This window comes from Centroberyx affinis, unplaced genomic scaffold (genome assembly GCF_046629955.1).
Source record: "Centroberyx affinis isolate AG114_WGS23_722 - 3 ecotype Tasmania unplaced genomic scaffold, CSIRO-AGI_Caff_v1 ptg001031l_1, whole genome shotgun sequence".
In the NCBI taxonomy this organism is placed as follows: domain Eukaryota; kingdom Metazoa; phylum Chordata; class Actinopteri; order Beryciformes; family Berycidae; genus Centroberyx; species Centroberyx affinis.
The window spans coordinates 178265-194189 of NW_027279590.1; the positions used below are offsets into that span (position 1 = coordinate 178265).

The 15925-nt window shown below is 40.5% G+C and overlaps 1 protein-coding gene across 1 annotated transcript; it reads right to left on the reverse strand.

The window, feature by feature from the left end:
- Positions 1-2346: 2346 nt before the first annotated feature.
- On the reverse strand, positions 2347-15387 carry LOC139647019 (very-long-chain (3R)-3-hydroxyacyl-CoA dehydratase). Its single transcript, XM_071522827.1, has 11 exons — positions 15213-15387; positions 14322-14364; positions 13543-13616; positions 13094-13258; positions 12411-12462; positions 12198-12308; positions 10201-10328; positions 8910-9022; positions 8109-8215; positions 7804-7935; positions 2347-6104 (listed from the first exon to the last, which is right to left on the reverse strand). Exons 1-11 carry the CDS (start codon positions 15291-15293, stop codon positions 6028-6030), a joined length of 1083 nt encoding a protein of 360 aa, XP_071378928.1. The 5' UTR covers positions 15294-15387; the 3' UTR covers positions 2347-6027.
- Between the last annotated feature and the right edge of the window lie 538 nt (positions 15388-15925).

Below are 15925 nucleotides of genomic sequence, written 5' to 3' on the forward strand. Positions count from 1 at the left end.
GGGATACAGACAGCCACCTGTTACTATGGCTACATAATCACACAGGCTTCTGCTTCTCAAAAACACGAGTCCGTTTAAGACACATAATGGATGTCAACCCCGGTAAAAAAAAACAAAAAAAACGAGCAGACTTGTATCGAAATCAAACACGGAAATGAATTCTGATTACAATTAAGCCTTTTCAGTGTGAACACGCGCACGGAAAGAACGTGATGACATGCGCAACTCCAGACAACCGCAACTATAGCCTAAATGATGATTAGTGAAACGTGAATTTAAAAAAAAAAAAAAAAAACCTACCTGCAGCATGCATTAAGGGTTCCGCACTAAAACGAAACGACTAAAAAAACCAAAAAACAAAAACGCACGTCTAGCTTTAATTGCGGAGTAATTGAGGCCAGTGAGGAACGGCGCGGATTATCACGCAAGGTCAACGGCAAAGCGTTAATCTATGTTCCTCCACCATCCAAAAAAGAAAAAAAAACCACACACACACACACAAATCCAGAGCGAAGCGTGTGCGGCAGCATCGCGGGTCCTGGGTCTTACCTCACAGCCCGCTCGCTCGGCCGGCCGGTGCTGCGGACGGTCCCTCCAGCTGTGCGTAATGGACGCAGAGATGCTGACTCCGGTTTTTGGGGAGCTACAAGGGCGCACCGCATGTCAGGGCTTCCACCGGGCTCAGCATAATGCTACTAAGAGGATTAGGGCGAAGCACCTCTCACCTTCTCCTGTACACATAACCCTGTATCAATACACCAACATTCAAATTATTCTGCTCGTCACAGCTTCGGTAAAAGGCGAAACTCGGCGCCTGACGCGGGTGGAGGGAGAATAATTTGCCGTTCGGAGGCTGGCAGGCGGAGTTTGGGCGTCATTTGGGTGTGGCAAGGTGTGGCACTCGCAGATGAGTTTAGATTTGGTCTAATAGTTTTTGTCAGGGCAAAGACAAAGTAAAAAATAATGCCAGAAATCCATTTGGAAGCCTTAATTTAAACATAAGTGCAGCAATCAGGAGCAATGTTCCCTCTAAACAGATTAGTGAATTACAGCTGATAATTAATTTATCACACTGGTCAAATAATAATAACATCTTGTCAGTCATTGCTACACTTTGTCCAGCAAAAAGTAACTGAGACTAACACTGATCTGCAATTTGAAAAATAAATAAATAAATAAATAAAATAAATAAAAAATAATATACAATAAACAGAAAAACTACTGCAAATGACAAAACTATTAGCAGCCTGGTTTGATCCAGAACATTTTTTCAATCAGGACATTTTTGTGGAATTTTTTTCTCAACTCCGACATAGGCTACACAGCCATGGATGGATTACTGAACGGGCCAACCGGGCACAGGCCCAGGGGCCCAAGAGCTCAGGGGGGCCCCTAAGCCAGAGCTTGATACACGATGATGCTGTCACTAACTTTACATTTACTGCCCTGCAGTCGAAGGGCTTTGTCATTTATATCAACACCAAAGCCCCAAACTTCCCCCTATAATAACCTAAACATTTGTTCTGAAGGTGTCAACATGGTACTCAGTTTATCTATAGTGCTTTAGCAGTAAAGTGCTGCATTATTGTCCAAAGGCCTTGTAATGTAAAGTCATGGTTTACAAAGACCCCAAAATGTTGTTTTCCACTCCTGATCTGTCAGTAGGGCCCACTGACTCATACCATGCAGCTACTGTGTGGCCATACAGTAGATTTTGGGGCATTGCAGGCAATCAGAGGCATTTTGCACTTTAATATTTTTTAGGCCTAGAATAATATGTGTTTGCACCTTGTAATTCCTTTGCAATTGTTTATTTAGTTTTCTCTCCTATAAGTGCAATAACAAAAAAAGATAATAGGCATAGCAATATTATATAGGCTACGCAATGAGAGCATATAGTTTTTTATGTTCATCTCACTCTTGTATTTAAAGAACTGTTTTGAATATGAATTTGAATTGGTCTTTAATAGCCTAGTATCCTACATATGTTATCATCATCTTTCAAAAAAGATAAGCTTATAGGCTTCCGCTTTCATTTCCATCCTCACTAGATTAAAGGGTGTTAGATAAGACTATTTTATGATTCGTTTAGCCTTCAGAGGTTTAGGCTACCTGTTTTTGCTATTTAATTTGCAACATGACTTGCATTCAGTTGTTTAAACAGATTCCAAAATTATATTCAAGTAAGTGTTTTTCTAACATTCTGTTGGCTTTGAGTGTGTAAATTCTGTGTGTTATATTATACTGTGTGTGTGTGTGTGTGTGTCTGTGTGGGGGGGGGGGGGTTAGGGGCCCTTTGTCTCACAATCTGCACATATGAATAACATGAACACCGTTAGCTCGATTTTCAGTTCGTTTCACACAAGTTTATTATCAGAACTCAACAAACCAATGCTGAAAGTTAAAAACCTGTTAAATAGGCCGTTGTTTCCCTGCACCTGCTCCTAAATGTCCAGTTTCCCTGTGGATCCTGGGCCACAACTGAACATTCATCAGGGTGTCGAGGTGAACTACACTTGTTTTATTTTATTTAAACATATTAAAAAACAGAAAGTAGAGCAAAACACATGGGAAAAAAACAGCCAAATAAACGGGAAAACAGAGAACGTGTTGATATATTACATGTTAATGGAGCCCATAATGCCGCAGGGTTTTATTATACCAGTCTGAGAGAAACCTGCGGATCAATAGTTTTTCAGCACACTGACTTTAAAGGTCCCGTATTATTCAGTTTTGGGGATTCTGTCTTGTAATAAACTACGGTTCAGTTTAAGAAAAACATTCTTCAAGATATTTTACAAATAAATGTAGTTTATTTAAAGGGATATTTATTAAATGAATGTGAAGACCAAGTCGTCACAATACTGGACCCGGATTGGCCGACAGCAGCAGCTCCTCTAAGCGGAGGCTTTCCAGTTCAAATGCTGCAAACTGGCCTGATTGGACGGATTTCAGTCATTCTTTAGTGAAGGGAGCCAATCAGGACCGAGTCCAGTTGTGATGCGAGAGTTAGTCTGAAACCGACTGGATAAAAGGATGCAATAACTTTCCATTTAACTACTCAAATAAAATCGAATTTCTAGTAATATCTACATTAAACGTCTTATCATGTTAATCCTATGTATATATAAAAAAAGAAAAATTAAAATTCCAATAATAGGGCCACTTTAAAATGAAGTGAAAGGACACATTTTCTCCAAAATCAGTATACTGAAAATGTTGGGACATTATATGGTTTTGCGGGTTTGACTGAGTAGATGTGTGAATAATACTGGACCAGAAAATCGTAAAGTACAGTACAAAACTTCCCCCACAATGCTGTGCAACATGAGTGACGGGAAAATGAACCAGTCAAGTAAACCCTTAGAGATGATGCCTGCTGATAGGACAGTGAGCAGTTACTGGACTCAGGAGTTTAGCAACATAAGTTTAACAATCATCAACAAACAAATCAAAAACAAACACACCTTCAATTAACACAAATAAATACAAAACAAATTAAAAAGGTAGGCTCAATGGTGAATAGACTGGATAGGACAAAAGTGAAACTAACCATCAAGTCACTCAGTTTAGGGATTCACATACAGTCAGTGGCAAAAATCTGAGTTGTGAACACGAGGCGGCCGGCCAATGACATTTAGCATTTTTCTAATATATTTTTGCATGCATACTATATGGATGAATCAGTAGCGGACAGTCAGGACTTGATCATAAGTACCGATTAGTAATAACCAATTTCATCCCACTGTCGCAATACTTGTGCCACTGAATGTATAAGCTGTATATTTTGTATATTTTTGATATGAACCAGGACAGTTCAATCAGTAGTTTTGAGCATGAACTTCTCTCTCCCATGCAGAGCGAAAAAACCTACAGAAGCAAGACTCTGATCCTGATCCTGTGTTCTACAAATCGAGCAAAACAAGAGAAACGGGAAGTAGTTTGATATTGAAATTGCGTGGTGGAAAGTAAGGGTGTGGACAGATTTACAGATTTGAACTGTCCAAGAATATATGAACGCATGAAATGTTAAAGCTGCACTAGGCAAGATTTTTATGTAAGAATATACCTGTCTAATCTGCCTAAATCGTCCCATCACCACTAATTCAGATGTCAGATTCACCCGGATAGCCCAAATTAAAATCTGGTGTCGGGTGTGGACACTTCTCCGTCCACAAGAAGGGACAAATTTAAACGGATCTATCTGATCTTTGGTGCCAGATGAGGTGGTGACATCACCTGGCACCAAGGATCAGCCAATAGCAGACGGCCACTTCAGTACCCTACTTTTCACCATTAGATGTCAGGCTTCACCACAGGTTTGGGTTGGAGGTTTAGTTCCTCTTTAAGAGTCCAGAGAAAGCTGGACTCACTAACGTTAGATCTTTTCCTCTCTCGTCTCTTTGGTTTCCTTTGGTATGAAGCATCACAGACCGGCCGGGGTGGGAAACAGTTTACTGACGTCACCTTACAGGAATTTCTGGGTATTGAAGTTCAAATAGTTTTCAAACAGTTTCCTCTCGCTGCTGTTTGGAACCGCCAACATGCAAAGTTGCCTAGTGCAGCTTTAAACAAGAACCGAGTTCCAGTATCGCTGTAAAAAACATATTTAGAGTATATGAGGTATACGCACGTGTCAGGAGGTTATCAATATAACCGATGCATGAGTCTGTATTAAGGATTGCGTGTTCTGTCAGGACAAGAGGAGTTAAAAATATATCCTATAACTATCATTTCTATGGCTTGGTCAATATTCAAAGTAGGAAATGACAGCATGTGTCATGCAAGGCTCCATGTTAGGAATGCACTTATGAAAGCAACACAAATATAAATATAAAACCAGCTGTTGTAGCCCATAGCCAAGGTGTTTTCATGTAAATTGGGGATAAAATGCCTCAAACATCTGAGATGATTACAAAATAATCTGTTTATCGTTTTAGGGCTGTTCTGACAGAGATGAAACCAGTGAGACTGAGGCCTCATACACACCTGAGCCGATTTGGGTCCTTAAATCTATCAAATTCACACTTTGAACCGACAAGGACTTGATTTTGTAAATAATTTGAAAACCACTGAACCATTGCTGTTTACAAAGAACAGTTCCTCCAACATTTTCGTCTCTTGTAGGTTCATGTCCACTATATGAAGACAAGTCCAAACCTTGTCTCAGCGAGAATGAATTTACCATCTTTCGCTTGTTTAACTATACTACCAAATTACTCTATTTTCGGAATATGTATCAAAGACTCGTAGCGCAACTCTTAGTTCAGGCCTGCACGTTTGAAAATGTCAATATTCATAGTATTCCCATGATGTCACATGCATTTCCTTCCAATATGGTGCCTTACAATATAGACAGTTCACTGGCTGTGGCTGTCGTTTGATAATAATAATAATAATAATAATATTTATAATCACCTGTTAATTTATTACAATCACCTGTTATTTTCCTACCAAGATGGCCGTGTGCTGATGTAACAGAATACTATGAATAGGTGCACAAACTTCAGAGTTGCCCTGTGAATGTGTTCAGTCCCTGTAAAGTCGTAAAAACCACTAAACTCCTTCCACAACGAAGACTTTAAAATAAATAAGTGTGTACGAAGCCTTAGACAGTGACTGTAGGTCGATGCTTCTAGTCTGAAAAGCTCCATAAACATGGAGGACACTTGAGTTTTAAGACAATAAACACGGCAGTAGCTCCAATTCACATGAGTAAAGCATTGGATCAGCCAGTACAGTCTTGTCAGGTGAGTCCAGGGTGGTAGGATTAACAGGGCTTTGTCTGGCCGACAGTTCACCAAGTGGAGGAATAAGGTGACCGGCACTCCGCCGTGTGGTCAGTGTGTGTGTGTGTGTGTGTGGGTGTGTGTGTGTGTGTGGAGGGAGAGGAGAAGAGAGGAGAGGAGAGGAGAGGAGAGGAGAGAAGGCAGCCAGCAGTAACAGGAAAAGGAAAGAGGTTTTTGTTTTTTTATCTTTAAGTCGATGGGATTTCAGGGTGTGTGCAGAATGGACGGACCGATTCCTTTAGTTGACTTTCCGTTTCCTCGAGCGGAATCGTCTCCTCCTCTGCTTGTAGAGGTGTCGGAAATTGATGAAGAGACCTGGGGGGGGGGGGGGCAGAAATATATGTCATTTATAGTTAACTCATTGTCATGTCATGTCATGTTATTGTCTGCAACCAAACAAACCAAAGCCCTACTATTCACACAAGACTGGTATTATGTTGGGACCTGAAGTAGTTCGCTCAGCATCATGAAATTCACTGAGTTTGCGCCAAACATGCGTTCAAAACATTCCTTTATAGATTCCACTAGTGCCTTCATTTTATTTTCAAATCGTGCATCTACAAGAAGGAGAAGAAAAATAAATTGCGCGCCAAAAACAAATTACGACAAAAATTACAGAGTTTGATCCACACGGGATTATTATTGTTGTTGGGGAGGGCTCTGTCTCCACCAAAATACGATTTAAAAAATTTGAAAATACAAAGTAATTTGAGCTGGAATTTTTACTTTACAAATTACAGGCATGGCAGATTTGAACGGGATTGACATCACTGACTCTCCAGGTGATATTAGTCCTGTGCGAACAACACTGAAGAGAGACACTGTATCACAAAGAAAGATGTTTTCCCACGGTGCAGCCAAGGGCATCGCAAGGCAAATTCAGGTCATGCATTCAGTCAGTCAGTCAGTCAGTCAGTCAGGTAACGCTTAGTCAAAGACACCCTCTAGAGGCCATCTCACAAAGCGACATCGCACTAAGAGCTGGCCTCTCGCCTCTGGGCTAAATGCCAGATTCAGTCCCATACACTGATAACGCCATATTGAATCCCACACAGAGCCACACTCTTCGCCGTCAATTTCCAGACATCCACATCTTCTTCTGTCCTGCAAACCTTAACGGTCGGTCACATTATTACATTACCTGTGGTCTGTGACGTTGGTGGAATAGGTCATTTAACCGATAAACGTGTCGCACTAGCCGAGCATTGCTCCACACTGAGCCCCACTGTCTGCTGTTAATTTACATAGATCCACGACTTCCGTTGCCCTATAAACCTTAACGTTAGGTAACAATATTACCTGTGGTATCCAAGTAACGTCAGATGAATTATTTAACAGATAACCATGTCGGAATTATTCAGTGTATTTTGCATTGAATTGAGCACACACTCCGTGGGTCTGTACAGGATCTGTGCTTGTTTCTTAATCCAATGAGCTCTCCAGTACGACAGCCTGCACATTTATTTTTACCTGATTGGTACTTGACATTTCTTGGTAAGTGCCCTCCTTTCAAGTATCGTCTCAACACCAAGGGATGAGAGAGAAAGGAAGAAACAGAGAAGGCGAGTAACAGCCTATTCACACAGGACTAGTATTATCTGGTGACCTCTTCTAGTTGAGGAGTTTCCATCATTAGCTGCTTGTCACTGAATTTGTGCCCAAAATGCTGTTGAAACTCTCCTGCACTCCTGCCTGTTTCCACTACAGCCTCCATAGTTCATGACCAGAGAGTCGGAAAGAAGGCGCAAAAACAAAAAGAACACAGGTGAAAAACCGATTACACCCCCTTAAATTACTGAGATGCTGATTGACACGGGCGGAATATTATCAGACGACCCACGTCTTCGCCGAAATATGGAAGATAATTTGCGGTGTAATCGTTACGATTCGTACGGGAATAATAACACCGACGGTTATCCGCAATTATCACAAATCACTAGACGTCCCGAGGTAAAACTCGTCCGGTGCGAACGGGGCTTTAGAGTGGGTGATGGTGTGCGAGCAGACGCCTCACCCAGGAACATGAGCACCAGGTAGAGCTGCAGGGTGTAGGAGAAGCTGAGCGACCGGCCCAGGGCTTCGGGGAGCGGGACGCTGTACAGACGGGTCTCGTCAAAGATGGGCAGGGACTGGATCACAGCCACCGCTGGAAAAACACACACAGGACGACACACGGTTAGCGTCAGTCCCGTCCGGACTGTTATGTGTTCATACCTGTTTATACTCTCGGGTTCTGTCGGGTTCTGTTACGGTTCCCGGAACAGAACCCGACCCTAGTCAGCGGTCCTGAGCTACAGTTTCTACCGGGAGAACACGAACCTTCAGCTATGACCCCCAGTGGGTACAAAGGGATCCAGATGCTGTACCTCAGCCAGGTTAACAGCTTCCAGTCTGTGTCGATGCAGGCCAGCATGTAGAACGGATACCTGGTGTAGAGAAGGAGAGACTGATGTTTAGGCTTGGGTGATATCCAAAAATTAACAGGCTGATAGTGGAAAAGGGAACTGAACCCACTTGAAATGAAAACACATTTTTCACTACAACTATGATTATTTTTGTTTTGTTTTCCTAACACTAGTAGATTATAGGTACATAAGGTATTCGATACCGTGGAAAATATTGTGATATTCACAAAATGTTGCAATACTCGATATTACTGAATAGTGATAATATCGATATTCGATATTAGTAAGTAAGTAAGTAAGTAAAGTTTATTTCTAGAGCACATTTAAACACAGCTTGAGCTGACCAAAGTGCTGTACAAAAGAACATTAAAATACAAAGTAAAAGTAAAACACAAGGAGAAACATACCTACCTAACATATACTAACCCTAACGACAACAATAAGCAATAACAAGGGACAAAATACAGAGTTATAGACATGACAACAGATTAAAAGATTAGTGGGTCTTCAACCTAGATTTAAAAACAGAGATGGAGGGAGCACATCTAATATCTAACGGCAACTGGTTCCACAATTGTGGAGCAGCAATTGCAAAGGCTCTGAAAGACACTGATATTATTGAATATCAGCCCAAGCCTGCTGATGATACAGTAGACGTTGCAGGTTGTGACAGCACCATCCACCCAGAGGGCCGGGGAGAGTGAGCCGATCTCACCTGAAGATCTCGATGGTGCTCCACAGGTAAAACACGAAGAAGACGACAGGCTTGTTCTGCATGTCCTCCAGGCTGCCGAAGATGACGAACAGAATGACGTTCCTCCCTGACACCTGGAACAGAAAGAGGTCACATGTTAACACTGTGCTGAGATTAAAACATAACCACCATCCTGGTGAACTCTTTCTTCTACTGGTCACACTGTCTGGACACAATAGTCATGTAGGTTAGAGCCAAAAAGCAGCTGAATTGATCACGCACTTTACCATAAAGCATAAAACTTGACACACAAATAGAATACATTAATTGAGTGAAATTAAGATATGTTTTTTGTTTTGTTGAGGGGGTGGTGGGGTGGCGATTGGGCAATTTTTGGTGATTTTTTTTTTTTGGTGCTACAACACTGATTGGACTTCCACGGTTCTGTATTTTCCTAAAACTACAAATGCCATTAACTCGGATCTTGTGTCTATATGTTTATAATTATAATTATTAGTAGTAGTATCACCAGTAGCGCCAGTAGCAGTAGTACTAGTAGTAATATTTCAAGGGATGGCAGAGTAAAATTCTGACTGCTCATCAACATCCTCTTAGAAAGAAAGTGTTGGTTAAAGTCAGGAGGGAAAAGTAGAGCTTCTGATTGGTCAATTAAGATTCTCTGATTGGTTAGTTGAGACTCAGTTACTGGTGAATTCAATTAACCCTTTGTTGCCATCATTAAAAGGGACGGCAGTTTCAGACTGAGCAATGGAGCAGGGTGAAATGTAAATAAAAGTGACAACAATGAAATAAAAAAATACCTTTTCACATTGTTAGCCAATTCTCCATATCATTGAGTACACCTATTTAGCAATATATGCCAAAACTTTATACCATACTTTATTTTCTCGTATTTTTATATCAAAGTCCCAGTTACTTTACCTTTTACTTTAGGAAAACGTTAAGTGTATTTTTAGTGTTTACCTCCTCATATTGTACCAGTAGGCGCACATAAAAATAAAAATTCCAACCAATAATGCTATCACTGATTTTCTTTTTTTTGTTTTTTTAATTACCAGTGTCTACCAGAGAGGTAATGAAACATAAATTGTGATATAATGATAAATTAAACTGTCAGTAAACAATGTCCTAAATTCATTAATAAGTACTTAATCACTTAGCATCATATTAGAGAGGTGGTGAGTAGCTAACCAATATATCAATTAGTGGTGATAAATTAACTACATACAGTAATTAAACATTAACTAGTGAACCGTAATGTAAAGTGTTAGCATTAAGATTGTAGTATTACCTGTATCATAGCTGGAAAAAATCCAGTCTTAACCAGGCCCAACAAAGGGTTAATGACCTCAACCACCGCCATCATCTGACAGAAATACATCATATCAGCCATGGTGTGGAAAGTGTCATAGAACGAATCTGAGGAGAGAGAGAGAGGGAGAGAGAGAGAGACAAAGAGTGGGAGAGAGTGACAGAGAGAGAAAGACAGAGAGAGAGAGAGAGAGAGAGAGAGAGAGAGAGAGAGAGAGAGATTATTTATTGTTAAACTGTTGTGACTATTGATAGTCATCATATGATGGAGTGCTAACCCAGCACACACACACACTCTGTACCTTAATGCTTTGGCAACATTGTTTATAAACTTTCATGCCAATAAAGCAAATTGAATTGAAAGAGTTAGTTGTTAGTTAGTTGACTGTTCTGAAACGCTTTGGCAATTTTGTTGTTATATCATTCATGCCATACTGAATTGAATTGAATTGAATTGAATTGAGAGAGAGAGAGAGAGAGAGAGAGTGTGAGTGAGTGAGAGAGAGACAGAGATAAGGGAGGGAGAGAGGAGAGAGAGGGAGGGAGGGAGGTAGAAGGAGAGAGAGAGAGACAGAAAGAGAAAGACAGAGTAAGAGAGAGAGAGACAGAGAGAGAGGGAGGGAGGAGGGGGGGCAGAGAGAGACACAGACAGACAGAAAGACAAAGAGTGAGAGACAGACGGAGAGAGAAAGACAGAGATAAGAGAGGGAGGGAGGGAGGAGAGAGAGGGAGGGAGGGAGGAGAGAGAGAGAGAAGGAGGGAGGTAGAAGGAGAGAGAGACAGGAAGAGAAAGACAAAGAGTAAGAGAGAGAGAGACAGAGAGAGAGGGAGGGAGGAGGGGGGGCAGAGAGAGACAGACAGGAAGAGAAAGACAAAAAGTGAGAGAGAGAGAGAGACAGACAGACAGAAAAAACAAAGAGTGAGAGAGAGAGAAAGACAGAGCGAGAGACAGAGAGAGAAACAGACAGACATAATTAACGGCACGTTGCATGAGCCACTATCCATAATCATTTGCAAAACAAATCCATGTTGTTTAGTCCTGTTCCTCTTTCTCCTATTCAAATGTGCCTATGAATCTATGAATAGCTCCTCATAAACAAAAAAACACTCAGGCTTTTCTCTCTGTGCTTACTGTTCGTTTCATTTGGCTGCATGGTGCTGCTCATTGTGCTCTCCTTTCTGTTCCATTGTTCCTTTATCATTCATCCCAAAGTTGTTGTCAGAGATAGTCAAGTGTTTTGTGCGTAAAATGCAAAAGCAAACGATGAGAACTATTGTTGTTTTTTCTTCCTGTTTTTAATCCCTTTTTTGGTCCTTCATTCAACAGTTTACTAATTCTGTTTCGAGTGGAGTTCTTTTGTTGACAGTATTACCTAGCTTTGTGTGATGTATTAGATGCAGGTCTTAGGACTTTTTGGTATTTTGTACCATAGTTTAAACTGGAGCTGATTGTATTTATTGTAAGCCTTGAAGAAGTTTTCATTTTTACTCAGCAAGAGGAAAAAAGCAATCTGCTGGAGAAAAAAAAAAGGAAAGGAAATATCATTCAGTTCATTTTTGTGTCATTTATTGTTTTTAACGGCGACACTATTCATGTCCAGTGCAAGTAATCTCATGCTCTGAACTCTATGGCACTATATAGCATTTCCTATAGAGCTGAGTGTTAACTTTAAAGGAATAGTTCACCCCAAAATGAAATTTCATCACAACTACTTCAGCTGAAACTTCACTGGGGTTCGTATGACTATCAAACACACAGTGAGTTAGAGCCTGTATTTCCATCACAGCCCTCTAACAAACTATTGAAGTTAAAACTACAAACTACAGACTATCCCAAACCTTCCTTCTAGCTTTATTCTCCTAGTTATAGGCATCAATTTTAATTAAGCTGTTGCCAATTCATCTTAATGACTTGATGACTGATTTTCAGATTTGTAATACAACTACAATGTTTCACACAGAGCGTTTCTCACAAACCTTGACCCAGTATGAAAAGTCGAACGGTCATGTTGACGAAGATCCAGGAGAATCCCAGGAACTGAACCAGGTTGTACATAAACAAGTAGCCTTTCTTCAGACCGAGGTAGGCTGAGAAACACAAGACAAGTGGGAAAACAAGACAAAATCAATTGATGCAAATGAGAATGTTGAATCTGAATGTTGTCAGTTGCAGAGCTTGGTGCTACTCACGGTCTTTACGAACTCTCGACTCCACACTGATCTTGTTTATCCTCTCCTCCTCCTGAAATATAAAACACACCGTCACTTTCTCACTCTGCAAACACCAAACATGTTCTGCAGTATTTCTAATCATCATCACTTTCATTAAAAGTTCTGAGAAGCTGAATGTGAGTAATGACAGGTCGCATGCTTTGTTAGACCCACAGCTGTTGACTGACTGATTCATTTTATTTGGTAATTTTAAAAAAGAACCCCAAAGTGCCTGATGCATAGTTGTTTACACTATGTGAATATCATGTATACAAAAGGCACACTACACCTGTAATAAGCGATAACAGATCTTTATAACCAATCCTGAAACGGATGTGTTCATCCTCTAGTGGTCAGAAAATTTCACTTATTGCAGCTTTAATATTCAATAATTTAGTCAAGTCACAAGTACAGTAAAAATGCTAGTATGGCACACTTCTTAAGTACACTACATTTAGAGAACACAAATTCACCATTTCTTCATCGTGGATTTAAACCCGTTTAGATGCATTAGTATGTTTCAGGCTGGTTGCTCTGACATGGATTAAGCCTAGTCCTACACTAAAAGCCCTATACTAATGGAGATCTCCACCAAAAACGAAGCCTTAGTCTAGTACCAGGCTTACTCCATGTCCGAGGTCCCGGCCCCACAAGTTCCCCACCTTAGCCTGAAGCTCCATCTCGGCGTCGGACTCGTCCAGCCAGCGGTCGAAGTCAGGGGCCAGAAACAGAGGCTTCTTCTCCTGCAGCGTCAGCCGGTCCCACCAGCGCTGCTCCTGCTTCCTGACTTTGATGTCCACCTGACGCTGGGTGGACTTATGGTTCACCTGGGGGCCGCCATGACGGACACATACAGTCTTAGAAAATTATACTTAGGATACAGGGGCCAGTTTCATTAACGAGAAACACCTCAGACGACGACATGCAGCCAGTAAGTACTAAGGCAGCTGTGTTAGAATTAATAACTGTTCATCTTTATCTTTTATTTACTTTCACCTTAGTGCATTAAACTATAAATTTCATTAAAATGAAGCAAGAGCAACCAATGTCAGTCTACCAATCAATAAAATATCAATCAAAAAAATCAATCAAATCAATAGAAGAGAAATACCTCCGGTCTCACGGGCTCCAGGAACTCCAAACTGAACTCGTATTCATTATCCCCTTTAGCTCCATGACCCTGTGCTGAGGATCAATATCAGGATTATATCAATATTAGGCTTAACATTTCCCTTTAATGAAGAAATAACATTCATAATAGATCCAATGAATAATGTGACAGTTCTTAAGAGTTTGTGGAATATCTCTGTAAAGTTATATTTGTAATTGCCGCTGTGTAATTATGCAATTTCTCTGTAAGGGTTCCTAGATCATTAATAATGTTCTTTTGTCAGATATTGCATAAATTACACTGTATTTTATTGCTGAGCTTTCGGCTTTAGACCATCATCAGAGCAAAGTGAGCTGTACACCAAACACACAGGAGAAAAGAACCACAACACAGATGGATACACTGGCTTCATTAGTCCAACTAACCAATCACAGCATAGTCTTCTGAATCATTACTGTTGGTTAGAAATACTACACATCAACCCCAAAAACTACATTATTACATTAAGTATTTTAAGAGAAGGTCTAAACATTTATCCAAATAACCAATCACAACATCATCTTTCAAATCATTAATATTGGTTATAGATACCATACATCGATACAAATGTTCTACATTACATTAAGGAGAAATTCACCATTCATACCCCCTTGGTTGGATTGTTTTAAGTGTAAAAATCCAACAGGCTTCACGTTTGTACCTGCTGAAAAGACTCACTCTGAAGGTGTGCAGATATCCTGACTACTACAAATTATTACACTGTAAAATTCAATACCAACCTTTGAACTGAAGGGTGTTTTCTTGCAGGATGATGTCTAGATTCTGAAAAACATAAAGGCAGCCATCACAACCAGCCACACACTGACACACACACACACACACCTGACCAAACTATGACAAGGAAGTTACGTCCTTTATAAATACTGCAACGCCCATGAACATACACAACATGACAGCTGTCGTCCTTCTGCCAGTGTCACTTATCATTAAGCCATTCAGCTAAGAGACAAGACCCACAACTACCATGACGCTTCATGAATATTTAATGAGACATTTGACATATGTGGAATAAAGCTGGAGGAGTCTGAAACTGGAAATGTTGAGATGAGGAAACTTCTATCTAATGCTGCCAGCAAAGACACACTCACAGAAATATGAAGTTAAAGAAGGGACAGGATGAAAGCCCTGAAATCAGTTTACCCTCCTGATTCTTTCTGAAATAATTTACCCACATTTTGAGGCTGATATTAATCTTTACAAGCTAAATCCATAGTGTTTATCACAGTAAATTGCATCAAAATAATGGAAGTTATGAGATTAGTGTCTTTTAAAAAGGGGAAAAAGGCATAAACTGGTGTTTTTCTGAAGATGTAACTGGTTTTAGTTTATTATTGTGTTATTGTGTTGATCGTAAACTAGAAGTCATAGTTTACCCAGCTATTTATTTACCATTACATCACTACATAGGCTAATTGTAGGACCTTTCTACTGTATATAGAGCAATATGGACCATTAGTCTGCCAGAGAAACAGCACTATTGGAGAATAATTACAGCCACAGCGTTATAAAATGATATTTACAGGCGGTGGTTGATATTTGTGTCGTAAACGGACAGTGGAAGTCACTGTAGCTGAGGTTAAAACTAGCTAACGGATGCTGAATGTTTTTACCTTGGCATCGCTCAGTTCCACCCGGAGATAAATTTCCCCGTGCCGCTGAGCCCAGTACACATGTGGCGTGAGGATTTGCATTTTTCACACTTTTGTTGGTGAATTTACACACCGAATCGTGGGGGGGGAAAAATCACTCAAAAATTATGGACCGGAGTCCTCATCCTCCTCATCCCAACCGACACAGCAGAGTGAAACTGGACACAAAATAATGGAACACACTTCCGGGAGAATGTCGCTCGTGAACTTCAAAATAAAGACCCCAAAGCGGGAAATAAAGTGCAGAACGTCGTTCGACAGCTTCAAAATAAAAGTCCCAAAGCTCGAGCGGTTTTTGGGCGACACCAAACGGCAGCAAGAGGTAACGGTTTGTTTGTTTTTTGTTTTTATTTTTATTTCAACTGTCCTCTCAAGCGTGACATAATGTTTGGGCCCAGAAAATGGATCCCGGATCCCGCCCCCTTTCAGTTTAAGTGAAAATGAATAGGGGTGTGAAATGATCAACCATTATTACTAGGCCTACTATTTTTGCACCTATCTGGTATCACACCTGTGGACGGTGGGTGGCGTCATAACCTTTTTTCTCAACTGAGTCTCCTGAGTCTGTCCATCATATTCAATTAACAGAAGGGCTCATGAAAAAATGTATCATAAAAGTGATGTATTCTCCTATCATATGTTACTGTTTGGCATTTGCAAATAATTAGTATTGT